At 40.2% G+C, this 27,823-nt stretch overlaps 1 protein-coding gene across 1 annotated transcript; it reads left to right on the top strand.

The window, feature by feature from the left end:
* Nucleotides 1–29: 29 nt before the first annotated feature.
* LOC146367224 (MAGUK p55 subfamily member 7-like) lies at nucleotides 30–27,744 on the top strand. The gene is made up of 17 exons (XM_084912638.1): nucleotides 30–122; nucleotides 965–1,042; nucleotides 2,346–2,426; nucleotides 6,966–7,124; nucleotides 8,941–9,022; nucleotides 9,168–9,253; nucleotides 10,395–10,472; nucleotides 11,117–11,313; nucleotides 11,416–11,474; nucleotides 11,627–11,638; nucleotides 11,887–11,931; nucleotides 18,174–18,347; nucleotides 21,254–21,334; nucleotides 21,425–21,518; nucleotides 21,648–21,756; nucleotides 24,620–24,763; nucleotides 26,404–27,744. The coding sequence occupies exons 1-17, from the start codon at nucleotides 30–32 to the stop codon at nucleotides 26,632–26,634; spliced, it is 1,803 nt and encodes a 600-aa protein (XP_084768764.1). The 3' UTR covers nucleotides 26,635–27,744.
* Nucleotides 27,745–27,823: the final 79 nt, after the last annotated feature.

Genomic DNA, 27,823 nt, shown 5'->3' with positions numbered 1-27,823 from the left:
TAGGCATGTGCATGCTGCTATCGTCAATGATGTCTGGAACTGAGCCACATACCGACAGAGAGGAGGACTACAGGTTTCTCCACAGCATGTTGATGGAGAAGAAGCTTCACTTGCTCTTCAAGGTGAACGCACGTTTGTGCTGTAATGAGCTATGATCGCTCAATCTGTCCATCCAAGTCACAGAATTCACTTTATTTAAAGTGAATTTGGTATTCAGATCCTATTGTTAGCAGTATTATGTGTTTATGTTTTATTAAGTAATGCCACTGGATTAGAGTACTGTTAATATTATGTACACTGGAAAGTGCCACAATATGTACTTCAGGTACATATTATGCACTATTAAGATACTTATGATTATAACTTATACTTAAGTAAAAGGATTAAATACTTATTTTCCAGTCTGCAGATGACAAGAATTATGCACACACACACACACACACACACACACACACACACACACACGCACACACACACAAATTCGATGCTGAGTTTAACTAATTTAATTACATGAAAACTTTCCATGAAATGTTGTTACATAAATAAAATCTGGTCGGGGGCTGTCCTGGAAGTGATTCAGGGCAACAGGAGTCTCATGGTGGCCTTAGCTCAGCAGTTGCTCTTAATAATTTTTTCCCTTAAAGGCGTCAGCATTTACAGGATTTAACTGTAAAAAGAACGGTGTCCTGTATTTTTTTTTTACAGCAAGTGCAACAGTGTACTATATTTTCCACCAGTCTCAAAAACAATAAAACCATATCACAGATTCACTACAGTTGTGTACTGTATTAAAGGTTTATATTTACAGTACTTTGGGATTTTCTACATTTCTTTAAATCTATATTAGTAGCCAGCTGCTTTCACAGCAGTAGTATTGGTAGTTATTGATAAGTAACTAGTAATAGTTAAAGTTCCCCTTTACTGCAGAGAAAAGCTCTTGGATGATCCTCTCCTTACTTGTCAGATTCACGAGCAACTGAAGCGTTTTGAGAAGCGAAGCCCCGTCCCCATCCAGGAGCACGCGGCGAATCTGGCCTCAAGTGTAAGTGACCATCTCCAAACATCTTTTGCAGATAGACACACTGCCGAGGATGACAGCTTGACAGAAGAGGGAACAGTTCTGGGGGGGAGGTTATCTCACAAATGGTCTTCTCTCACTTTCCTGTCACAAAGAGGATTTCTTCTTATGTGTGCTGAATTATGAAATTTTGTCTCAAACGCTGTCACCTTAGATATCATCGTTTGAAAAGGCTGTTTTAAAGGAGTTTTTTTTTCTAACTCATGAGCCAAGAGTTAGATCATTGAAGACTGAGCACCAAGCGGGAGCCGCGAAAATCATTCCATCTAATGTTTCAGGAAAACAATTAATTTCAGATTTAGGCTGAAGTGACAGACAGATGTGCGTCATCCTCACTCCTGTTACCATCCCGTCTTTCTTTCAGTTTCATCCATCCCCATGACTAATTTGTATATTTCGATTATCCCCCACCTTTATTTCTGATTTCACCACCTTTGTCCTGGACAATGTCCAAATTGAATTTTTTTTAACCCTTTTCCCTTCCATATATTCTTCTCTCCACCCCTAAACGTTCCCTCCCTTCCATTATCTTTACCTCTCCACCCCTTTTCTTGTTCTCTTTTCCTTCCATTTCTTCTTTTTTCATATCCATATACTGTAATATCTGCCATGTTTCCATTCTGTCTCTCTGCTACACTCCCCCACTTCAGCTCCCTCCCTTCAGTCCCCTTGCTTCAGATTCAGTACGACAGCCACTCTCTGCCTGGCTTAAATCATCAGGACCTACTGTAAGGGCCAAACCGAGGTTCTGTTTCCCCTCAGAGAGGCTTCTGTTTGCTCACAGTGGAAACTAATGACCTTCATGCATTGTGTCTCTGGAGTGTGCCTCGACATCTTGAAGCAGTAGAAGTCATTACAGTAATATGCCTGACAAGACGGGCGACTGCACACAGTCACTCGCCGCCTCTCCACTTGCTGCCGACGGTCAAGGCTGCTCTGTTTTAGCTGTCACCACAGCTGTTGTGTAGCCTTGAACATTCAGAAGTGTTCTCTTTTTTTTCCGACAGTGACTCAAGACGCAAAGCTAAAACAGGAAACAGACAAATGGCTCACACCAGGATGAGAAAACTCCCCGTGAGGCAAACAGGGTTTTAGGAAAGTGTCTGAAATAACGACAGCACTGACGTTGTGTCCGGCAGATATAAATTTCATGAACCTTTTATGCGTTTTTGCTTGTTTCCCTACCTGAAAACGTCACAAAAGCCTTAACATAAAAAGAGTACCTCTAATTATAAACATCCGACCTCTCTCTTCTTCCCTGTTCCAGTTGGCAGAGGAGCTCATATACCAGGGTTGGAGAGAGGAAGTCAAAGAGCTGCTTGCCCTCATTTCCAAACCCCACTTTCAGGTAAAAATATTTCCTTCCACAGTGACACGTTACTGTAACTTCACATGTGTCAAGCTAAAGCTTCCCCTCTCCCTGGGCCAGTTATATATCATTTTTAGCAAAGGGAATATGTATATATATATATATATATATATATATATATATATATATATATATATATATATATATATATGGATACAAGATGCAGATATTAGCTGCAAATCATGTAAAACAGGCACAGAGAGATGCTAAATGGCTTGTTCTCTTGAATTTGAACTGACTTAAAGTTAAACAGTTTATTAGCATACAGCCAGAGGTAAAGCGTGTCATCAACATGTTGATCCCATATTTTTTTATTTACAGCAGAACACAGGAAACACAGCAGAGATAATGCACCATTTTAAGAAAAATATTAGCTCAATTTGAATTTGATGGAAGTAATGTGTCTCAAAAAGGTTTCCCAGGGACAAGTTTACCACTGTGAAACACCCCATCTTCTTTTAACTACAGTCTGTAAATACCTGGGAACTGAGGAGACAAGCTGCTGGGTTTTTGGGAGGGGAATGCTGTCCCATTCCTGTCTGATAGTGATAATATTCTAGCATCGTCTTGGATGAGAGTATATGTTGTTCTAAAACCTTTCAGCATTCATGGTGCAAGCTTCCAATTCCATACCAGAGATGCAGGCTTTTGAACTGAGAGCTGATAACAAGCCAGATGGTCCCTCTCCTCTGTAGTCCAGAAGAATTTTGAACCGTCTGACCACAGAAAGGTTTTCCTCTTTTCTTCGGTCCTTTTCAAAAGCTTTAACCTGCATTTATGGATGGCATAGTGAACTGTGTTTACAGGCAATGATTTCTGAAGCATTCTGAGCCCATGCAATGCCTGTATATAAAATGTCATTGTATCTACTCTGGTCAAAAGCATCCACGCTTCATACTGATGTCCACAATTCCATTTATATTTCTCTCACAATCCAGGAGCGCCTCCAGAATTTTTTCATATGGGGGCCACTTAAAATATTGGGGTGGCACACTGAAAACAGAATTTCCAGTTTTGTTATGCTGTTGGCAAATATAGGTTACTTGAAAAATCTGGCAAAAAAGAGAGGGAAAAGAATTATATGCCTAGTTAATTTCCAGCTATTAAAGTTGAGTGGTGGCCAGTGGCCGCGTTATCGTTCTCTCTTGTCCCTCCCACTCACCACTTCCTGTTCTTCTAAATCACAGAGGAGGAGACTACTCAGCAATGATTATTTTAATAGAAATGCTTTAGCGAAATTTATCAGTAGACTTGTAAATTACCTTGTAGTGTTTCACTATAAGTGTACACAAACATCAAATAAATAAAAGGAAGACAGACAGAAATCAATATATGATCTCACGTGCTTGCTTCTGGTGTTGTCATTTTGATAGTTTAAATATTTCTTATGTTTTCTATGCTATATTGTAAATAAAAAAATCTTTGCAATCTGTTTTATTTACATTTATTTACATTTTACATGGCATTCTGACTTTTTCAGAATTGGTTAAAGGCCTGTAACACTATGCCAGTGCACATTCAGCAGTCAGCCAGTATATAAGCTGGTGAAGAGCTGCTCTGTCAGTGAGTGGGACAGCTTTGAATGGTTTGCCTGAGGATGAGATGAGATAAGATGAGTCTTTAAGCAACCAGTAAGTAGCAAGTGTTTGCCTGTAGCAGAAGTGTTTTCCCTTTGACTTGGTTAAACATCTCCTTTACTTTTCAGGATATTTTAGCTTGTGGTCCTTTTGTTTGGCTGAAATAGCACTGCAGACTCTGTGAGTCGAGTCCTTAATGAAATATTATTTTCTCACAACTCACTCTATTTGGCTTTTTCTTTTCCTGGTTATACTAATGTTAGTCCCCTCATCTCCTAGCCAGGCACTTAGCAAACAGCATGAAAGGTGTGTATAGTGGTGGATGTGGCTTCTAATATGCAGTGCTTTGAGTATAAAAGTGCTATATAAGTAAAGCTCCATTTTTAGGATGCATTGTAAAGAATTTCATGTGGTATGGACGTCTGTGATTTGCAGTGAGCCATCAGGAGCCCAGCCACTGGACCTGTTTTAATACTTCCTGGTTTGTCTTGCTCTAAAGCTCTAAAGCTGCAATTGTTGCAAATGTCGTAACAAGGGACAAGATTTCATGTTTACCCAGCACACCCAATATGAAACATGGAAATCTTTAGCTGCTGATAACTTTACACTTTGCTGCTGAGAGATAGATCAGAAAATCAACACTGCCCTCATGCCTGTCTTTTAACAGCCAGTTAGCTTAGCTTAGCAAGAAGACAAAGATTGTGAAAGCATTGATTATTGCAAAGAAACTGATCCTGCAGCTTTGGAAAGGCAAAGAGACTCCTGTATTAAAGACGTGGCTTACAGAACTTAAAAATACTCTTCATCTTGAAAAAATAAGATACACCATGAATGATAATGTAAAAGACTTTGAATTAATCTGGCACCCTTTACTTACATACCTTGGGAAAATCTAAACTTTTTTTTTTCTGGCAGTCGGGGGATTGGGGCCCATAGTGGGTGGTTTTTTTTTTTCTCTTTCTTTTGTTGTTGTTTATTTGTCTGTTTTGTTAGATTAGAGAAAAAAGGGGCAGTTCTATCATTTGTAACAACCATGATACTTGCTCCTAATAAAAAGATATTTGAAACAAACAGACAAAGAGTGACCTAATTGGAGATGCAGCTAACTTGTTTTATTAGAAAAAACCGACACAAAAAATAGAACAAATATTCATTAGAATAGTTTCTTATTTTTCCCCGTTTACAGTTTTTATCTTATGCTAGTAATTCACAGCTTCTTGCTATTTTCAAGAGCGATAGAAAAGAGGCTTCAGTCTTATCTAAGTATTCAAGGAACTGACTCTTTTTGCTAAACACAAACATTACTTGAACTGCGAAAGGGTGCATGTTTCTTCCACAAGGATTTCCAGATATGATGATGAAATATGAGATTTGAGACGAAATGAAAAAGCAGCCAAAAAAACTTGTTGCTTTGTTCACTTCTGTCTCAGCTCTCCAGCACCAAAGATTCAATGGCAACAATGAAAAGTAATTGTGTACTTCTCAGTAATTTTTTCCAAGATAGTTGACAACAAAATTGTAGCTGACAGCTCAATCTCCGCTCATGCTACAAGCACACATATACATTAATTGACTTACAGTATATGTTTCCTACAATCCACTCTTATATGAGTCACTCAAAGTGGCAAATTAATCTGACCGTAAAGTTCATTTAAACTGATTACACCTCATCATTCTGCAGCTGAGAGGTGCTGACATCTATTAACCACACTAGCACTGAAGCTAATCTACTCCCGAGTTATGTTTATTAGTGTGCACTCATATAGAGGTCCACACTCCTCAAACGCACAGTTCCTTCTTTCAGATCTGCTGACAGTCATTTTTCAGATGCACATACACATACACGTAGCATAAGTACACAGCACATATGGTTTTCCAGTGAACTGCAGAAGTTGTGGCTTTTCCTAATGAGGAGCAGAAGCCAGCCGACAACTAACAGGTTTGTTTGAACAGCCCTAATGACCTGTTTGTTCTTGGCCACAGTGCACGGGCTCGCACATACTTATAAGAGACACTGGGTATAATATCCTGTAAATGAATGTTTGGTTTTTTTTAAAACCTGTCTGTGAAAGTGGCCAGAGACACGTTGCTCACTCATTGGCAGCTTTTGAGCAGAGTAACTGTTGATGGATATGCGGATAACAAGTAGACTAACTGACAGATGGATTGGCTGATTGTTAAAATTAAGTTGATGAGCACATGTTCCCCCCCTCTTCTCATTCTTTCATATTACAGTAAATGACCTTCTTGTTTGGAACTGCATTTTGCACAGGCTCGCATTTATCCTGTGTGTTGCTTTTCAGCAAACAAAACCGGGGATTTCACACTGCCAAAGCAACCATATCAAAAAGAATTTAAATGAACTGCCTGGGTATTGATAGCGAGTCAAAGATCAGTTCGCTGGGAAGTGATCCTTTATAAGATGCGCGATGTTTGAGCTGAGCCAGATGGCTGCCGGCAGAGCCAGTGTTAGTGCTGAGGGGGAGCTGCTTTCAGGTGGCCCACAGGCTGGTGGTACATTCCAAACTAAATCATGCTGACATTCCAGGAGGAAACTGCTGCCTCTGGATTAGGTAAGTGTATTCGGGGCGAAGCTTGGCTGTCAACCTTTCTAAGACTACACTTTACCTAACAGATGATCTAAACATGTAAGCTGGTGACATTAGGGACACTGGGGATAGCGGGGACAGCAGTTCTACTGCCTACCTAAATTCAAATTGGACGAGTTTTCCAGTGAAACCTCCAGCATTTGTGCACAGGCTGAATCTGACAGCAGCTTGACAGCCTGCATGCCTCATTATGTTCAGAGTATGTATGGCCTGGGACACTTACAGAGGAGTATTTCTTTTCGATGCATGTCAGATTGATTGGACTCAGCCCAGTGTATTTCCAGGATCCCAGAATGCAAAGTGACATAACTCAAAGCTGAACACCATCTTGACTGTTTTTTCTATTCCTTTTGCAGAGTCTCCTGCATGTCCATGACACTGTAGCTCAGAGAGACTTTGAGCCTGTTCTGCCACCCATACCTGATGACGCACTGGAGGACGAGGAGGATTCAGTCAAAATTGTCAGTTTGGTCAAAACCAAAGAGCCTCTGGTCAGTACAGTCTGCTCAAAGGTCAGGTTTTAAAAAAGAAACCGACAGAGAGAGAGCCACGATGCAGCGGTTATGTGAATCTTCATTTAACTCTTAGCAGCGAAACAAATAAACACATTTGATACAACTAATTTCCAGTGACAGAGGCCAGAGGCCGGTTACAAAAACGTCATGCCGAGAAAATGAATTCCTTCTGTCTGTGCTGCGTGCCAGCTTGTCTCTAATACGGCCTGCCTGGTCTCAGACCTCACGCAAAACATAGAGAAATGCAAACATTTAGGTCAAAGCTACCATGTAACGAGGCAACTGTGCCTAAAAATGCGCAATTTGTCCAGCCACATTAACTGACACACATGGGCAATCCAGCGCAATGAGCACATCTAATAGGCTGAAGTTTTCTCCAGGGACTGAATTCATGCTGTGTTGCTGAACAGCGTGACTGCTAAAGCAACGTATGCCAAGGTGTAGCGGGACGAAAGCCTTTGACAGGATCACATTTGCCTCTAGGCTGAAACACAAGGCAGCTTTCCTCAGCTCAAAATTTACAGAGTCAATTCTTCCACATCTCTTTTGCCATATATCTGCAGAGACGAGCGGCACAGTTCCAGCATTGTTGTGCAGATGTGTATGGTGTGCAAAACTTGTGTGTATAAACAGCAAAAAAAAAAAAAAAAAAACCCTCTTAATGGCATTTTAAAGCCGTTCTGCTCGTTTAGAGTAATTGTTACTGATGAAGAAGAAGATGAACTAGTTTCGAGGTCTTTAATCAAAGCTTATTTTCTCGATGGTATCGGAATGATTCCCCGTATTCAACATTCAGCCATTGTCAGTTTTTTTTTTTTCGATATTTCCTGGATCAAGTGAAACGGGACAGGAAACCAGTAAAACTACAAAGCGTGCATACCTCTGCCAATGCCACAAATCCTCTAAATTTGTTATTATAATCAGTTTTTTCAGTTGCTTCTGGATCAAAATCTCCATAAAGTCAGTGATTGATAGCAGTGGGGTTCATATGGCAGGTTTTTCCCCCATTCAAGTACGCCCATTAGTTTATTAGAAAATAGAAGAAATGTCCTCAAATGCAAAGTGAAAATTTCTTTTGAAAAATCCTGGATCTACATCACAAAACCAGGCTTTTCTATTATTTCGTATTGTTGCTTTACTTTCCAACAGATGTCAGTGAATTCTAATGGCAGCTTTCTGAGATATCTCACTAAGCAAAAGACAAACAAACAGCGCAGAAATTCCAGCGACGGGTTTAATTTAAATATGTTTTCAGGATAAATATGAATGTAATTTACTTAATGACGGACATTTTTGCTTTTGTGTGTGTGTGTACTCCTGTGTTGGTGATTGAGCTTCCAAAAGGCTCTTCGGACCAATAATGGAGAACATACTTTTGTATTGATCCCAAAATTAGATTGGAAGGGGACTGACCTTTTTCTGACATAGCCTCTTTGATCAATCCAACATGTTTTCCAGACAACAGGGTTACACCCGAGCATGAGCTGATTGTAGTCAGCTACATAAGATGCTCTTTCCATTGCGATTTGCTCCACATCAATAACATCTGTTGAAAATAATGCTGATTTGAATAACCTTTTCCAGCGCTTTGTGTGTTACATGAAGGCAGCCGCCTAAATGGGCCCGTCTTGATACAAATAACCTTCCCTGAAATCAGGGGACTTTAAATAAGAAGCTTGTCTAGGCCCTAATAAATTCAACATGTTACTTTCACTCGCCATCGTTTGACCTCTTTGCCTCTCTGCATCTGCTCGTATGCTTGTCCATTCATTCACTAATCACTGTCCTTAAGGGAGCAACAATTAAGAGGGATACATCCACCGGGGCTATTGTTGTGGCGAGGATCATGAGAGGAGGCGCAGCTGACAAAAGCGGTAAGCTGATAGACTCTTGATTGCAAATATGCTTCCTTTCATCCTCGCTTACATTAGGTTGCAGAAACGCTGTGATTGTACATTTCCATGTTTTAAAGAAAAGCATGAGGTACAGGTTTCCATATTAATCTCCAATGCTTTGAAGGCCTCATCCATGAAGGCGATGAGCTGAAAGAGGTGAATGGAGTCTCACTAGAGCACAGGAAGCCAAAGGAAATCCTTCCTCTGCTGGTTAGTCTCACATGTTTTTTCTCATTAAGCCACCAAAACCAATAAACCTTTCCACTTTACTTAAACTTTCACTTCTGTAAAAAAAATTCTTGTTCACCTAATTACAATATTTCTGTAACGTTGACAACATTTTTTGGTTTTGAACAGATTACAGTAGCGTGTTACTTACCTAACACAAGGCTGGGTTTGTGAACTGGAACTCTTTGCTCTGTTAGCCAAATGTGTTAACACCTGCACTATCAAATGAAGAGGACTCGGCTGACTGTTAGCTAAAACATCATGTGCCATCATCCTGCCATTCCGGCCAGTTCAGCAGCCCACTAAAAAGCAGATAATCTTATGGGGTCCAACCAACCAAAATATTCAGTCTAATGAAAATACAAGCGATGGTGATGTAAATCTTTGAAAATTTTATTCCAAAAACATAAACAACACAGGCTATTTGCAATAAATTGCTACCCAGTCATGTGCAAAGTGTTAAGGCCAACTTGTGACACCAACTTCAATACAAGAGCAATAAATTTAGGTTAGAGTAAAGAGCACTATCACAAGCTAACCACATTTTTTTTAACTTTTCTTTGAGGTAAAAGTTTGTAGGATCAAGGCTAGAAGTATATAGTAACAAAAAAATCTGAGTAGCCAGAACTCTATAAATCTCACTTAAGGTAAAAACATGAGGAAAAACTGAGAAAACATCAAATGCTATCACATCATGCTGCTAATATTTTGATTTCTCTCAGACGGTTTACAGTCTTCATCGGAGGCTCTATCTTCAAATTCATTTTTTCCTACTTTCAATTTAAAGTGAGATTTATTTGTCAGTAAAAAAACAAACCACAACAAAATGTTTTTCTGTTGCTACTTTGAGCAATAGCTAGCTTAGCTTAATAGCTAGAAACAGGACGATGTAGCTAGCTAAAATAATACAAAAGTACTTTGGTGATTGTGCAAGCCTAAAAAATAAAGAAGTATGCCAATAATTAAGGTTTAAAAATGCATATTTATTTAATGTTTTAATCAATTTATTGTTTAAGATTTTCCCAGATCCAGGCAATTTGTTCCCCTTGTTTCGACTGTTTTGTGTAAAAAATATGAAAGCGGTACCTCAAACTGTTGCTTTCATGCCACTGTGTTTGTGCAGGCTCGCTCTAAGGATGAAGTCAGGTTCAAAATTATTCCTGCATACTCCAGGGAAGAAATGTCAACAACTAAGCAAAAGGTACAAAGAATATTAACCATAACACTCATATTAGCGTGCGTTGTGCATGGACATTAGCATGCGATGCGGCTGCATGGAGTAAACTGTTCACCTGGTTTCAGTAAAAAATGTATGAAATCAGTGATATCTCGTGTGTTGGGTTATATTTTGTGTTTCTGCCACAATGCTGTCACTGCTGCTGCAGGGTTCTCAAGAAGTAAGCACAGATCAGACCATCAAGGATAAGACGCTAACGTCATTACAACTTACAGCTTTTTATCATTTAAATGTTTAAACTGTACTGACTCAATTTAACATCAACAATGAATCCTTATGTGGAAAAATTCAAGTTCAACAATCTTAGCTAGAACTAATTGTAGGCCATCTTCACCACACAGAGTGTATGTCCAAGCTGGAAACTGTTAGAGCAGCTAGAGAGCATTTGCAATGGATTAAGACAAATTATTTTCAGTGATTGTGGTCATTTCTCAAAACTGACACCAACATATGCGAAGAAACACCAGCGCAGTCCATTGCCAGAATACAGAAGTTCGTGAAGCTGCTGTGGAAAAACAGAAATGTGAATAAATTAATGAAAAAAGGCATTGTGTATTTTCCTTTCACCAGCTTGAAGACTGTATAATGTCATAGTTTTCTTTCCTCAGCTGTTTGTGCGAGCTCTGTTTGACTATGATCCAAATCAAGATCCTAGCATTCCATGCAAGGACGCTGCACTCACCTTTAAAAGGGGCGACGTCCTCCAGATTGTTAGCATGGAAGATGACACCTGGTGGCAGGCCTGTCACCTCGAGGACAGCAACGGTGGAGCTGGGCTCATCCCCTCGAAGGAGCTGCATGAAAGGTCTTTTTCCCGCTTTTAAGTCACTTGACTTTAAAACTCTGAATGGACACACCTATCCTGCTTTCATTCTGCCTTCCTTTTTTTTTTTTTGGCTTACTACAGAAGAGTCGCTCTACAGCGACCCAAAGCTCTGTTCCAACCTCAAAGAGTCAAGCCACCAGGTGATGCACCCCTTTGGCCCATAAACTCACCACACCTGAAAAGTATAAAACGTTTTCTATTAAGCTATTGAAGGTCATGGTTAATGGTCAGGGTGACCCCGGCCACCCTCCTCTTGTACTAACTTCGATTGTTTTGTCCACATGCTTCATAGAGGAGGGGGAAGGTACTGTTAGTTACCATTTGCTTTCGAAACCTTACCTTCAGAATAATTGTCATGATGTAATGAGTATGTTTTGGGTTTTGGTTTGGGGTTTTCTGTTTGTACCTAAGATGTATCGTCTAAAACCAAACTGGCCGACTCGAGCGTGCTTTACCTTTTAATTTCGAAGATTAAAGCTTTGTTAATGGTTGTTAATGGTTCTCCTTTTTTATCTGTGATTTCCTTTCTCCTCTCTCTTCCAGTTTTTCCAGTCACGGAGGATGCAGACTATAGAGCTATAACAGGGATCCATGTTGGTAAGATGTCTGACTTGTCCCACTCAAATCCCACTAATGGAAAAGGGGCCAGACTGCTACTCCAAAATATAACTCAGGGGCATTTCAACCTGAACGATCACAAAAACACACATATTTAAACTGTGTAATAAAAACCAAAAAAGGAGACCCTAGTTGTATTTTGCCGTACAAACCAGTTCATTTGGTGATGTAGTTCTGTGGTTTGTAGATTTAGAGGAAAGGAATATAACAGCAAATGTGGTTTCAGCTGCACAGTTTATCCCATTTGTCTTGATCTCATGGATTGGAAATAATCTCTTGTGTGTATTTGCATGTGTGCATGTGAGCAGTGCAGGATGTTCATATGGGGAAGTGCACTTGTGGCTGATTGTAAAAAGGCTCCTTTCGTCTGTAAAAGGAAAGGTAATTACGGATATTGCGCAATATCAATTCAAAGAGTCGTGTACAGTTAATAATGTGCATTTCATCTTATCTGAGGCCAGGTTCCACCTGAGGACAGAGCTCTTTATTTTGCATGTACATCCTTAGTGATGCATGCATAACAATCAGAGAGACAGTGAATGAAGGAGAAGGGATGTGGTGGTGTATATGCAACAGTAACACAGCTGGTATATATATATATAGTCTGCCTGTGTTTATCATAAAAATGTGGTCCTAGAGAGACGTCTGTGTTGGGCACTATCATAGAAGCAGCTGAGGTATTTTGGTAGGTAGGCAGGTGGGTCTGTCTGACTTCTATTACAACAGTACTGTGTTGCAACTTTGAAATATGTAGTCATACAACTTACTAAAGAGCTTTGTAAAGGGTGTTAGTAGAGTACTGTGTGTCCATTTAGCTCGAGTCTGACTGCGTGTGTGTATGTCATGGCAAAATAATGATCCATGGCACATTTTCTTGAACCGATTCTGTCACAAAGGCAGTGAGTAAAGCTTATTTTGAAACAACTTTTATAAAGTGGCATCACGGTTAGCACTGATGACTCACAGCAAGAAGGTCCGGGGGTTCAAATCCAGTCTGTGTGGTGTTTACTGTGCATGTTCTCCCCCATGTGTGCATGGGTTCTCTTCAGGTACTCTGGCTTCTTATAAGCAGAAGAAATATAAGCAGTCAAGAGGAATATATACAAAACAATAGTAAGGGGGTTGGCTGTAGCTCAGGTGGTAGAGCCAGTCACCTACTAACTGGAAGGTTCGATCCCAGTCTGCATGCCAAATATCCTTGGGCGGGATACTAACCCCATGCTGCTCCCCGATGCATCCATCGAAGTATGAATGTGTGTGAATGTTAGATAGAAAGCACTTGGAAACAGCAGAGAAAAAAGTGCTTGTGGGTAGATGAGGCTAGTTGTGTAAAGCTCTTTGATGCTCAGATACAGTGGCTTGCAAAAGTATTCGGCCCCCTTGAACTTTTCCACATTTTGTCACATTACAGCCACAAACATGAATCAATTTTATTGGAATTCCACGTGAAAGACAAACACAAAGTGGTGTACACGTGAGAAGTGGAACGAAAATCATACATGATTCCAAACATTTTTTTACGAATAAATAACTGCAAAGTGGGCTGTGAGTAATTATTCAGCCCCCTGAGTCAATACTTTGTAGAACCACCTTTTGCTGCAATTACAGCTGCCAGTCTTTTAGGGTCTGTCTCTACCAGCTTTGCACATCTAGAGACTGAAGTTCTTGCCCATTCTTCTTTGCAAAACAGCTCCACAACTGCCCTATGACGGCCTCAGAGGTTGTCTAAGAGAATATTGGGAGCAACAACACCATGAAGTCCAAAGAACACACCAGACAGGTCAGGGATAAAGTTATTGAGAAATTTAAAGCAGGCTTAGGCTACAAAAAGATTTCCCAAGCCTTGAACATCCCACGGAGCACTGTTCAAGCCATCATTCAGAAATGGAAGGAGTATGGCACAACTGTAAACCTACCAAGACAAGGCCGTCCACCTAAACTCACAGACCGAACAAGGAGAGCACTGATCAGAAATGCAGCCAAGAGGCCCATGGTGACTCTGGACGAGCTGCAGAGATCCACAGCTCAGGTGGGGGAATCTGTCCATAGGACAACTATTTATTTATTTATTTATTTTTTGTTTCACACATGGTACAGCAGTAATTCATTTCCCATACACAACCTTCCTTTCAATTAAAGTAACACTGTTTCCATGCATGAAAAGGAGCAGGAAGAAGAATAAATTCTTATTGACACCTGCCCCCTATCTGTGATAATACAAGTAGGCAACCAAAATTACACTGACAATATTCTGCACATAACAAAACAAAACAAACCAAACAGAACAATATGCTCAACAATGAGCAATACCACTAAATATCAAACTAAAAGGATAATTTTTCTACAATTAAATTCTATTATTTTCAACTTCTTCATATTGGTTTATCATTTTATTCTTACTATTAGTCGTGCACTGCACAAAGTTGGCCTTTATGGAAGAGTGGCAAGAAGAAAGCCATTGTTAACAGAAAACCATAAGAAGTCCCGTTTGCAGTTTGCCATAAGCCATGCGGGGGACACAGCAAACATGTGGAAGAAGGTGCTCTGGTCAGATGAGACCAAAATGGAAATTTTTGTCCTCAATGCAAAACGCTATGTGTGGCGGAAAACTATCACTGCACATCACTCTGAACACACCAGCCCCACTGTCAAATATGGTGGTGGCAGCATCATGCTCTGGGGCTGCTTCTCTTCAGCAGGGACAGGGAAGCTGGTCAGAGTTGATGGGAAGATGGATGGAGCCAAATACAGAGCAATCTTGGAAGAAAACCTCTTGGAGTCTGCAAAAGACTTGAGTCTGGGGCGGAGGTTCACCTTCCAGCAGGACAACGACCCTAAACATAAAGCCAGGGCAACAATGGGATGGTTTAAAACAAAACATATCCATGTGTTAGAATGGCCCAGTCAAAGTCCAGATCTAAATCCAATCGAGAATCTGTGGCAAGATCTGAAAACTGCTGTTCACAAGCGCTGTCCATCTAATCTGACTGAGCTGGAGCTGTTTTGTAAAGAAGAATGGGCAAGGATTTCAGTCTCTAGTAAAAAATGTTTGAAATCATGTATGATTTTCGTTCCACTTCTCACATGTACACCACTTTGTGTTGGTCTTTCACGTGGAATTCCAATAAAATTAATTCATGTTTGTGGCTGTAATGTGACAAAATGTGGAAAAGTTCAAGGGGGCTGAATACTTCTGCAAGCCACTGTAGAGTAGAAAAGTGCTCTATAAGAACCAGTCCATTTACCATTTAGAATAGAAAGACAGGGGTTACTCAGACCATGGCTCAGATAAAGGCCCAATCTCTGCCTTTTTAAATAGTACGAACAGCAGCAGTAATCTCTGCTCTGAAGTAAAAGCTCTGAAATATATGGAGATGCTTTTCATTTGTCATATTTTCTCTTGTTAAATGACAAATATGTGGAAAAAGCTATTTTTAACCATAGTTTGTGTGTCTATTACTTGTCAGTCACAAGCGCCTTGAGTGAACTGTTTGATTTGGTGCTATAAAAGTCAAATTGAATTGAACTGAACTGAATTGAAAGTTGTTACCAGCTTTCATAATCTTTTATTATGAAATATGGTATGACCAAATGACCAAAATTTACAAAACAGACTTAATTTAATATTCAACATGACACATAATGAGTAACTGACACAGAAAGCTGTTTTCCAATACATCCAACCACAGCTATCGCCACCAGATGGCAACATCTGTGGTTGGAGATCTAAGGCACTTCAGCATTGACTTTGTTTTATGTTTTATTCTTGAGTCACAAACAAACAAATGGTTCCTCAGTGGAGAAGTCCCAAACCAGGAATCTACCAGTCCTGTCATTCAGTTTCCTTAATTGCTAACACTGAATCATTCAGTGCCACCTAATGATCTCACTGTATTGTTGGAGGGCTGTGATGCTACAGACACAACTCTTTTACACTGACCACATTGACATGAAGAGCTCAGGCCCAGCTCACAGCATGTTGTATGCTGGCCTGTTACTCGGTCTTATCACTCCTTTCCCGTCACATCACACTGATCAGTAAATCTGAAATATCTTTTAGTATCTCAACAAATGTGGGGCTGGGAGCATTTTCAGTCACTGATGATAATTTGTCTGCCAGAATGATTCAAGACTGACAAATACAAGATGGCTTTGTGCAGAGCGCATTTGATTTTAGGAAATAAGATTTGTTTTTTTGCTTTGTAAAATTATTTTTCATACAGTTTGTATAACCCGCATATTTGAGAGAGCTCATCATTTTAAATCCAGTGTAAACAAAAGCTTGGAATCATATTGGTATGTTTCTCAGAATGAAGCCTGGAGAGGAAATGGATAGACATGCTTACAAAGTGAAATTATGGTTGACGTCAGAGAGAGCTTGGCACCATCACTTAGTTAACATCATGAAAGAAAGCAAGTCTGCCCGACCACAGTCACATAGCAGAGGCTGGATTTCAGACAGGATAGCAGTGACACGTGACAGACTGAATTATTGTCTCTTAAATAAGACGTGTGCTGCTCAGGAGAGCAGTTGACACCAGATGGTTTCTTGAATTATTTTCTCTTGTCCTTAATAATTCTCAATGCTTTTCCACTGTATAAAACAAGAATTCTGGTCTTTGCCTTTTTTACCAAAACGAGAGCAAAAACCAGATGCAGGTCAATTAAACCTAGATTAAATCAAGGCTTACGCAACTCTGCTGACTACTAATGTGTGAAAATGTGCTCAAAATAAAAAATTTTCAGACTTAAGAAATAACTAGTAATGTTGTCCTCTTTAAGCAAAAAAAAGAGGGAGCGACAGAAATGTTTTAGAAGATTCTGGCATTAACCCTTTAAGACCTACCATAGAACCCAGTCCGCCAGAGCTTATAGTATATTTTTACATGCTGTGGAGCCATTTTTTGGAACATTTCAAGTTGCTATACATCAATACAACCATTATAGCCCAAATTTTAATAATATGTCTGCATTAAGTGCATAGTTATTACATAAATTGCAAAAAAGTGCAATAAACTACAAAAAAATTTAAAGTTGTTTTTGATTTTTTAACATGTATTTCTAGTTAGAGAAATTTAAGAGGCTTATCCCTCAAAACTGTAAATACAAAAAAGTTGCACAAACTAGTTTCCCACCAAAGGAAATTTATTTTAAGTGTCTTCATAGTTTTATTTTTGAGATACACCAATTTTTATATACTGCAGGAAAAACGAAAAAATATATTATAGTGCAAATTTGCAAAATAACAGCATATGCATCAAAATAAAATATTTCCAGCAGTGCAATATGAGTCCTCAGCATCCCAGAAACGACACAGAAAGTCATAAAGTCAAACATAACTTTTAAAAACACAAGTATAGGCTCATAAGGCCACGATGGTAAAAAAAAACCTACATTTCCGCAAAATGACGTCACTTCCGGTTTCGGGCAGGACATGTGATAGTTCACGCTGATGGACGTAAGAAGTGTTACAAACAGCTGATCGGATCGGCAAAGCGTGTTTCTGGAATATTATGTTTTTGTTGCTGCAAGTGCTTTTTATGCAGTTTTTGCAAAGCTATATGTGGAAGGAAACTGTGACCTAGGACAAGCTGATGGCATAAGATGTAAGTACAACTCCTCCGGTTTCATATGCAAAAAAAATTATTGCGCTAGCTTACGTGGTTGCAGTGCTACCGGGATTTAAAAATAGTTACGCAAAATGGAGCGTGTCCGCTCAGACCGGCTTTAAAGGGTTAACAATGAATTCAGTGATGTGTATGAATAGAAACACACAGATGATGAAACAGTATGATCAACAGACTTAGCCATAAAAAACTTTATGCTACTTCTTTAATTTTACAAAGCACAGCTTTACTGTTATGATTCACTTCCACCAAAAAAGCCCTAAAGATCCACTCCAAGCTGCCTGCACAACATCAAAAGCAAGACAGGCAAAGTTAGCCAAACTTAGTGCATTTAGTAGATAAAGAGACAGATCTTTCCCTCAAGAATACGTGGCTAACACTAATAACAGAGCCAAACTGAGAGTTAATGTTTTCAACGTGATGAGAAATATTGCTCCAAATGTTGCCATGTTGGTTTGCTTGCACGTATACATAACTGTACACACCAGAGGCCTGCCTCAAATGAACTAACCCAAGTTTTTAGGACCGCCATATATCTACAGCTACCTTTCCAGTTATACACCTTACTGAAGAGTCCCTGTGTCTCTTTGCCAGCTGGGTTAAGAAGGAGTTTCCGACTCGGTAGAAAGAGCAGCTGGGCCAAAGAAGCTGCTCGGTTCAGGAGATGGAGCGCCGGGGTACACAGCTCAATTTGTCCACCTACCTACATAGAGGTGATCCCCTACCACAGGGAGCCAAAGGACAGACATCGAGTGGTCATCCTGGTTGGTATGTATGATCAAAAAAACAAAAAAGTGTATGGGGGGGTATTTTTAAGACGTTTTAGGGGAGCGATATGAGGCTCCATCCTTTGAAGGCCACATTTGATGGCTTCTTACGTCAAAGCAAGGCGACGAAGGCTGTCCAAATTCGAAGGCTCCTCCAGCCGAGGCCTACAAATGTGTCCCTGGGATTTGAAGGATGCATCAGGCAAATCCTTTTCAACCCACTCTATCCTAAGATTTATTGTGCATTGGTGGTTGTAAAACATTTTTTGGAAAAGAAAAATGGCAGATGGTCCAAGCAAAGCAGTCCAGGGATAAACTTTTAAAGTCAGAATTGGGTTTTATTGCATTTAAATATCCAACTGTTCCAAATATTAAATTAACAAAGATTCTTAAATAGTTACATTTTGTCCAATTCAGGGGTGAGCAACTCCAGGCCTCAAGGTCCTGCAGGTTTTAGATGTGTCCTTGACCCAAAAAAGAGCTGATTCAAATGGCTCAATTACCTCCTCAACATGTCTTGAAATTCTCCAGAGGCCTGGTGATGAACTAATCATTTGATTCAGGTGTGTTGACCCAGGGTGATATCTAAAACCTGCAGGACACCGGCCCTTGAGGCCTGGAGTTGCCTACCCCTGGTCTAATTTATCAGCCACTCACTTCCGGCCTTCTCGACCTTCCTTTGTGTCCTTTGAGGGATGGAGCCCCTGAATTTGGACACACTTATGGTGGGTTGGGAGAGTCAAAACTCAAAAAAATATTGCATTCAGATTTTGTAGAGCTATCCAAGTCCAATACCTCATTAAAAACAAAAATCTCTGTAAAATGTAGTTTTTATGACGAGCACTTGTATGATGAACTAGGCAGGAAAATTGTGCTTTTCTTAGTGGAATAGAAAAGAAAGGATTAGGGAGCAGTGGCTATATGATTATGATTTATAGATCCACTGACATTCCTGTCTTGGACAAAACAGCATCTGGGCTGATTGCTAATTTTTTTTTTTTCTGAGATGATGTTTAGTAAATGATTAAAGTCAACAGGGAGTTTTTGCTACTTTAAAGAAAAAGGAAAAAGCATTGCATTTTTTAATGATGATGAAAAACAATGAGTTTTTTAAAAAATGCTGTCATAGTCTCTTTTTTTTGTAGTTTTCACTGGCACATTAATGTCCAGCTGATTCCCCTGGGTGTACAAGACTTATCTCTGTGTGGGCAATATCCACCCTGAACACACCCACGCTGTGTGGAGAGTAATTTTATCAAAAAATGCCATAAACTTGTAAAAAAATAAGAGAGAGAGTTAAATAATGTGCCAGTGAGATGATGGAGATAACAGCATAAATATTTCCGTGCAGTTTAAGGTGTATTAGTCAGTTATATTCTGTTTTATATCATCCTGTAGCTTCCCTTTTTTTAGCCCTTGCAAAAATTTCAGAAATGCCAGAGTCCCATTTACATAAAGCACGGTATTATTGAAAATGTTGATCAAAAGAAAAACCAATGCGTTAATGAAGATTTATGTTCCCACTCATGAGCGCAAGAACAGTCCTTTCCCATCAGAAACACGTAAACACTGTCAGAAAACCCAAAGTCAGAATATACCGTGCTCTCTTAAGTTACCTAGCGGCCCACCCCAGATTCGCTTCTCTGCCAGCCCGGCAGGCCTGCTCTATGTATTTCTGAGCTCTATCTCTCCCCAGGGAATTTTAGATTGAGCCCCGCTGAAGGTCTTTTTAATGTCATATTACGATACAACTGTAGGTCGCCTGTGACTGAGGAGAACGGAGGGCAGACGAGAAGCGAAGAGACGGAAAAAGCGGTAAAGAAAAGAGAAGCGAGAAACACAAAGAGCTGAAGAGGTGCAAAAACAATACCAGATAGAGAATAGATAAAAAAATAAATAAATAAAAGAATGGAGAGAAAGAGATGGATGGTGGAGACGATCCCTCATAATGTCAGCCAAGTGCTCCATCATCAACTTGGAACAGTTAAGACAGCTTGGATTTAGATTTAGACCTCTTTAATTGAGTTGGAGCTAACCCCGACTCGGGATTACGTTTTACTGTCTGCTGTGAGGGTTCTTCATTGACCGGAGGTCATCATTAAGAATATATAGCTTATTGGCAATGAAAGTTATAGACGGGAAAACCAAAACCTTGGATCATTAAACCAGGACCAGCTGGATGATGTTTGACCAGGTTTGAAATATATCCTTTCAGTTTGCACTGCATATGCACTTTGAATGAAACAATAGACCCCTATGCCCCAGGGAAGTTGGTGAAAGTGACTGCCAGCCACTTCAAGCGCCCACAGATCGTGTAACTCTTGAAAAGGAAAGCATCCACAAAGCCCGATGATGCTCCTCTCCGGTTCTGTGCGGCAGCTGTGAAACGCATTAGAAGTGTAAGAGCGGAGAGTCCATAAACCTGATATTTTGTAATGTATCAAGCTCATGCAACCCAGTGATGGAAAAGGCAGGTATGTCAGGAATCCCACTTTCAGACAGAGCTCCATTAGAGTCTGATGCAATCTGGGGCTGCCGAAACCTGCTCTAGAAGAAAATCCCAGATGCTACAGCGCGAGTGTGTCTGTGTGTGCGCTTCATCCTGTGCATCCTACACTATAATGACATTGATACTGCGTGGCTTTGCAGATGTCACATTTAAGTGCAATCCTATGTATTTTCCAGAGGGTATAGGAGCGTTAAACGTTCAATTGGGGGGGGGCGCAGACAGACGCTGAAAATCTGAATGAAATCAGAGCTCTGTCTGACTGTCGCTCCCTCTCTGATGGTAAAGACAGATGCGTCATTTGATGTTGGGCTTGTCTTGAGGAAAACATTAGTACACATTAGTGATACTTGGAATGAATACCCACACGGAGAACACTGTGTTTTGATATTTGTCTCGAGGGCCAAGCGGCGTTGGCGTTAATGAACTGAAGAGGAGGCTGCTGATCTCCGACCCCGACCGCTATGGCGTCACCGTACCCCGTAAGACAGACGCTTTCGAGTTCCTCGACTGTCATCTCCTGCACGCTAAAATGCGTTTCATCTCCCGCCTGCTGTGCTCTTCTCTTACAGACACCACACGGGAGAAGAAAAGGCAGGAAAGCGAAGGTGTGGATTATCATTTTGTGTCAGTCCACATGTTTGAAGAGCTCATTCTGAGTCACAGGTACTCCATTAGCATGTGTTCCCATGGTATTAAAATAATCTCACTTGCATTTTGTCCACTCACTCTGTCTACTCTGCCGTTTTAATTGTTTTCATGTCTGTTCCTGTCCCTGATGCTTTCTGCCTCCAGGTTTATTGAGTATGGGAGTTACAGAAGTCACTACTATGGAACAAGTCTAGACTCTGTGCACAGAGTGATGGCAGAGGGCAAGGTCTGCCTCCTGGATGTTCACCCCAGTGTAAGCATTGTGCCATCCAAAAAGTCATGTGTCCCTAATAAACAGTTCACGCTGATTCTTCATACTAAATAATCATTCATTGTGAGCCAGCACCTTTTTCAGAAATGGAAATTTACAGTTCGGTTTTTGTCCTGTGGCCTTTTCACGTTGAACTAATAAAAGTAAAGTTTCCAAGTCCCATGTGTCACCACAAGGGTTTAGTGTTTTATTTTAGTTATGCTGGGAAGCCAGTGAGGGATCACACTGTACTTGCTTTTTTGCATGATCTTTGTAGCAGTAGCATGAGCCTCCTCACTTTTTAAACCCTGCAGTTTAAAGCAACAAATAAGGACTGAGTACTCTGCTTCTATCAGAAGAAGAACATTCCTGTGTGGACTTTTCCCCAAGTTAGCTTTAGGATATGAGGGCAGTCCAAATTTGTGGAGGGAAAAATGGGATAAAATCATAGACTGTATATAAGAGATGAGCATTATCCAACTGGACATCATCTGTAGATCTTTGAAGTCCCACTTTGAAGCCTGACACTCACAGCTTGTTTTCTGGGAGCCAGAACATTTTGAACATGTAATTATATCGAGGGTGGGGTGCAGGGAAGTTTTCAGTTAACACCAGCAAGTTTAGTAGGCAAAGTGACAGTATGGGTACACTGCACAAGAACAGATATTTGCTAAACACGGATAACTTGGGCAAACTGCTAGTACAACTTTATTATTCTTTGGTCATATAGGCACTAACACCAAACAAAAATAATCATTCCCCACTTAAAAATGAACTTTGAGCCATCTAAGGGGTACAAATAAATAAATATTAATCCCACAAAAAGTTATCATAAAGGGGGAAATTAACGATCCAGGCCAAAACAGTTTTTGAACCAGAGTGTTAACATGTTTTTACTCTGAGGTTAACATTTGGAAATGTTTGGGAATTTGAGGCAGTGCACTTTTTGTCATTTTTTTCTACAGTTCTCGTGATTCTTTCTGTCAACCTTAGAGACTGCCACTTTATCCTGTCCCTAATCCTATTAGGTTACACATGTCAGTGAGCTAAAAATTATTATTAATTTTTGAGAAATTTAACCGATCCTTTCATTGTTTTGCTGATAACATCTTAATTTTTTTTCCTGTGAAATCTAATGACCCCCAATTCATTAAGTTTAGTTAGACTGCCTTAAAGAATTGGTTAAACATGAATTTTCTTAATTTTAATGAACAGAAATGAAAACGGAGATTGTTATGTTTGGTTGTGGTGAGCAGCTGTAGGACTGTGTTTCCTCTGTGTTGGCTCTCTCACTACTCCATTAGTACCTGCTCGGATTGACTTGACTTGCATCGACTGGTTTTCCATTACAATCCAGTACTATCTAATGTCCATGGTTGTCGTCATAGAAACACTGCAGAGCATCCCGTGATGTAATTAGTATGCGACGCGGAAGGCTAAACCAAAGTGGACGTCGAGCCAACAATATACCTGGTATTCTGTTGCTTCTCGTCAGACTCGGGGGCCAGGGCGTTGTTTTTTGTAGCCATTTCCCTCGTTTCCTGGTTTCAAAAATGGCAGTTTTGATCTTTGTGAATGAGACACTCTCGTGACTCATCAAGTGATGCCACTGACCAGCCAATCGGTGGCATGGCAGTCTGACGATGTCACATTTTAGTACCTGCTTGGATTGCTTTTAACCGCGGCCAAGCAGGTACTATTTTAGTACCTGGTACCATGACTTATTGGAAAGCCCTGAAAACCCTGGCGAACCGTGCCGAGTCAATCCGAGTAGGTACTAATGGAAAAGGGCATTATGGGTCGTTCATTTATCAATCTGTTAAAAACAGACTTACCAGTGGAGATTACTGGCCAAAGTGCAACCTTGCCTTTCTTATGACTCATGACTCAGAGTCATACATGCTCTTATTATGACAAGACTGTATTATTGTTATTCTTTGTATGTAGGAAAGAAATGGAACACAAAAACATGAACACATTACTCGAATTTTAGCTTTACTCCATTTGAGTCCTGTCAACTTTAGGTTTAATTGTAACATTTTATTGATCATTTTTCAGTTTCTAATTGGGCTGGCACCACTGTCTTTGTCTGATCTTATTCATGCTCATACTCCTGTCAGAGCACTGAGGTCTTCTACTCAGATTATCCTCAATAGTCTGAGATTTAGCCTTTAAAAATAGTGGACACAGAGCTCTCAAATTGTGTCCCTGAGTCTCTGGAATGCCTTATTATTTCATATTAGAACTGACCAAACAGTTGCTACATTCAAGTCATTCCTCAGGACTCATTTCTACTCTCTGGCCTTCATGTCGAGCTAAATCTAGACATCTTGTAATTATTTTGTTTGTTGTTATTGACAGCCTGTGAAGCACTTTGGTCAACCGTGGTTGTTTTAAGTGTCCTATACCAATAAACTTGACCTTGACCTTGATGGTTTGTAAAAGCCTTTGGACCTTTGGACAAACCTTTTAATTATACACTGTGTCACACTGCTCGTTGTAATCCGGTTTTATATCGGATAGCAACGTTTCTGCTTGGTTAAATGGGAAATAAGTGAACAGTTAAAGTAAGATTTCTACTCTGCTCCACATGAGATGGTGGGACACACGAGACAATGGTTCTTCTAGGAAAAAACAACAGTTTCTAAGCTCTCACAAGTAATTACTTTGCCACAGTTGAAGTAACAGTAGTAGCTTTACATCAAGGGAGTTGGATATAATTATGATTTTGTGTTTTTCTGCCAAACAGAATCTGAAGCAGTGGCCCAGTCTTCAGAAAACACATGTGTATTGTTTAGACAACATATTTTATTACAGATACTTGCCTTCTGTCTTCAACTAATCGAATCCTCTTTTGTTCCAACAGAAAATAAAGCGTGTGTACATGTCTGAATTTAAACCATACGTGGTGTTTGTCAAGCCACCGCGCATAGAGGAGCTACGCCTCACCAGACGGAGAGCTAAATTTGTCTGCGATGAAGAGGATACTAACCAAGTCAGGATCTTTTCAGTAAGAAAAAACACACAAAGTCCAGCAATTGCATGGTGAATTAAGGTTCCTGTTCCATGTAACACACATAACAGTATGAGGACAAACATTGTGGCACACACCCCTAACTAGCACACACCTTAGTTTACACTGGTCCTGTGGTTTGCATTTAGAAGACATGGGAAGTTACAAAACTGCTTTCTGATTGGCTCCTTCTCCAATAAGATAACATCTAAGGAAGCGTATTTGTGTCAGAGATAAAATGATGAATGTAAAAACAAAGAATTACATGATTTATTTTATTTTTTTTACCTGATTTTTGTTTCTGAGAAAAATGAGATCCACATAAGAGGACATTCGCTTTAAATATCAATAGGACAGTGGCAGTATAATGTCCTCGTAAGTGCATATCAGGCCGTTGTAGAGCAAAATTTAGTATTTTGGTCTAGACAACCCAAAATGTGATGTCCACAAATCTGGACGCAGGTCCTAGGAGTTTAAAACTGAAGCATCTGAAGTTGATGGGGCACAGCGGAATCAAAACATGCTAAGTAACTTTAAAAATGCCCATCTGGGTTCAGATTCATTGTTTGGCCACATGTGCCCAGGTTGCCTTTATCAAACCCACAAGGTGACGCAGCTGTGTTGCAGTAAGTTTTTGGTACTGTCCATTCAGAGTTGAGGCTCATCTCAAAGGGCTGTGTTTTCAGCTTGCGTGAAAAGGCTTCTTGTGCCTTAGCCGACAACTTGTCGTATCTCGGCATAATTTTTGTATGTCTGCAAAAGACTGGACAAGTGGAGAACAAAAGAAGAAGTGACAAGCCTAAAAAAATATATACAACTGTTGATCTGTATCTGAAAGCCAGAAAAGGCCTTTGAGTTGATCCATATACTGTTTACTGAAACCTCATCAGACATCTCAGTGTGAAGTTTTTGGTTAAAATCGTCATCAATATTAGACAGAGGAGGTCAGGAGAGAGCTAAGTTGAGCTACAGCTGTAAAACACAGTGGAGGCTCTGTCATGGTTTGTGGGTTTAGCCACTAGTACTGAAGATTTTGTCAAAATTGACGGAATTATGAGCACAGAAACCTACCGTCAGATTTGTATGATGCAGTAACTTTTGGAAAGCATCTGTTTAGCAACAGCTTCATTTCTCAGCACCACAGTGATCCCAAACACACTGCCAATGCAGTAAAGTCACACCTGGATAGAAAAACATACAATGGCTTTCCCAGAGGCTGGAAAGGAGGCTGGAGAGGCTTCAAATTTATTGAAGCAGTGTGGGATCATCTTGACAGAGAAGGCAACAAAAGGCAGCCAACATCCAAAGAAGAGCTTTGAATGTCCTTCAAGAAGCCTGGAGAACTATTTCTGAAGACTACTGAGAGAAATGACAAGAAAGCTGCCTAAGGGAGTTTAGGCTGTGTTGAAGAATAAAGATGGTCATATCAAATATTGACTTTCAACTGCACAAACTGATTTTGCCAGTACTTCCATTTATGTTTACACATTTCAGTACATTACTGCACATATCTCCCATTCTCCTGACAAAATATAAAGAATTGAGCAGTCGTTTTGCACAACACTGTACACCACTCAATTTACGGATAGAATCTTTGTTGTCTGATGGATACTGGTGACGCTATTTTCCTTTCACAGGAGGCGGATTTTGAGGACATGATTGACTTGGCTGAAAACATGGAGCGCCAGTACGGTCACCTGTTTGACAAGGTGATTGTTAATGGAGATATCGCCTCTGCGTTCAGAGAGCTGAGGTCAGACCTCGAGAAGATTCAGGAGGCACGGGTCCAGTGGGTGCCCACAGAGTGGAGCTGCTCCTCACCAACAAAAGCACGGAGAAGCTGTAGTCATCTGCCCAGCTGGATTTGAGATTTATATATGAAGTTAGTAAGAAAAACAAATTAATAAAAATATAACATAGCTGTATGTAATGTGTCATTTTAGAACAAACAACATGGAAGACTGAATTTCATATTTTAATCCTGGGCTAAACAAAAGCTGCGATTTCTAAAGTTTTCCATATTGTCTTTTGTGCGCATCCAGTTAGGCAGAATCCATTTCTCCACTTCTCTCCATCTCTCTCTCCCTCCATCTGTCTCTGCTCCTGCTTTTCTGTTGGCATTTGGCTGAAAACATTTCAGTTTGCAGAAGAAGAACAAGAAGAAGGGGGAAAAAAGGAAACTCTCCAGAGCTTGTGGCTGAGTGTAATGCCTCCCTGCCAAGTCGCAAACATCAGCATGTAATTATTCTGACAGCTGCTGCACTTCAATTAACTGTAATGTACACCAGAGAAATATTATTAGTAGCAGTCAGGGAGGCTTTTTTTGCCAGCCGCATGCTATATGGAGCAGGGACACAAACACGATAATAATCATAAACTTTTGCTGAAGCAAGATGAAAAACCGTTTTATGATTGCAAACAGCAGAATGCTGCAAATACTGCAAAGACCCAAAGGTGCAGCAGGTCCAATAACTAATTGTTAAGTGCTCTATTCTGAAAATCACCTTTGTTATAGAACATTAACCACAACGAGGTGTCTTTTACCCGAAAACATATTGAGACAATTAAAAACAATTGGCAGAAACTCACCATTAGTGACACTCCATTAACAAATACTCATATTTGAGCATCACAGCTGGTCGTCGGGTACAAATTTTACTCCTCTCACTCACACATGGCGGGTAATCCAATGTTTTTATGACTACATTTCTCTACAGCCGTGGTGTTTCCTTCCTCTTTTTTGGATGGTGTGCTCAATTGGGTGTGAAGGAGTGTTAATGGCTCTATCATGTCGTGTTTGCGAGGAAGAGAGAGCAGTGTGATGTGGGGAGACGGTAATGGCTTTCAAGGGACGTAGGCCTTCGTAGACGTATGGAGAGAAGTTATGACAACATATAAAATTGTACTTTAAAAACACAGTGAAGCTAGACGTAGTCGATCGGGCTGCAGCAATAAAGAGAGCATCATCAAGTCTCAAATATTTATTTGTCTTTGGAAAGCTTATTGTAAGAGTCAAACATAACTGAGTGGACGCAGACAGCATAGATGCATCCACTG

The sequence above is a fragment of the Perissodus microlepis genome, chromosome 18 (assembly GCF_051167445.1).
Source record: "Perissodus microlepis isolate ML-2025 ecotype Zambia chromosome 18, ASM5116744v1, whole genome shotgun sequence".
NCBI lineage: Eukaryota > Metazoa > Chordata > Actinopteri > Cichliformes > Cichlidae > Perissodus > Perissodus microlepis.
The sequence above is the reverse complement of the archived record's forward strand: the minus strand, read 5'-3'. Positions and strand labels throughout refer to the sequence as shown.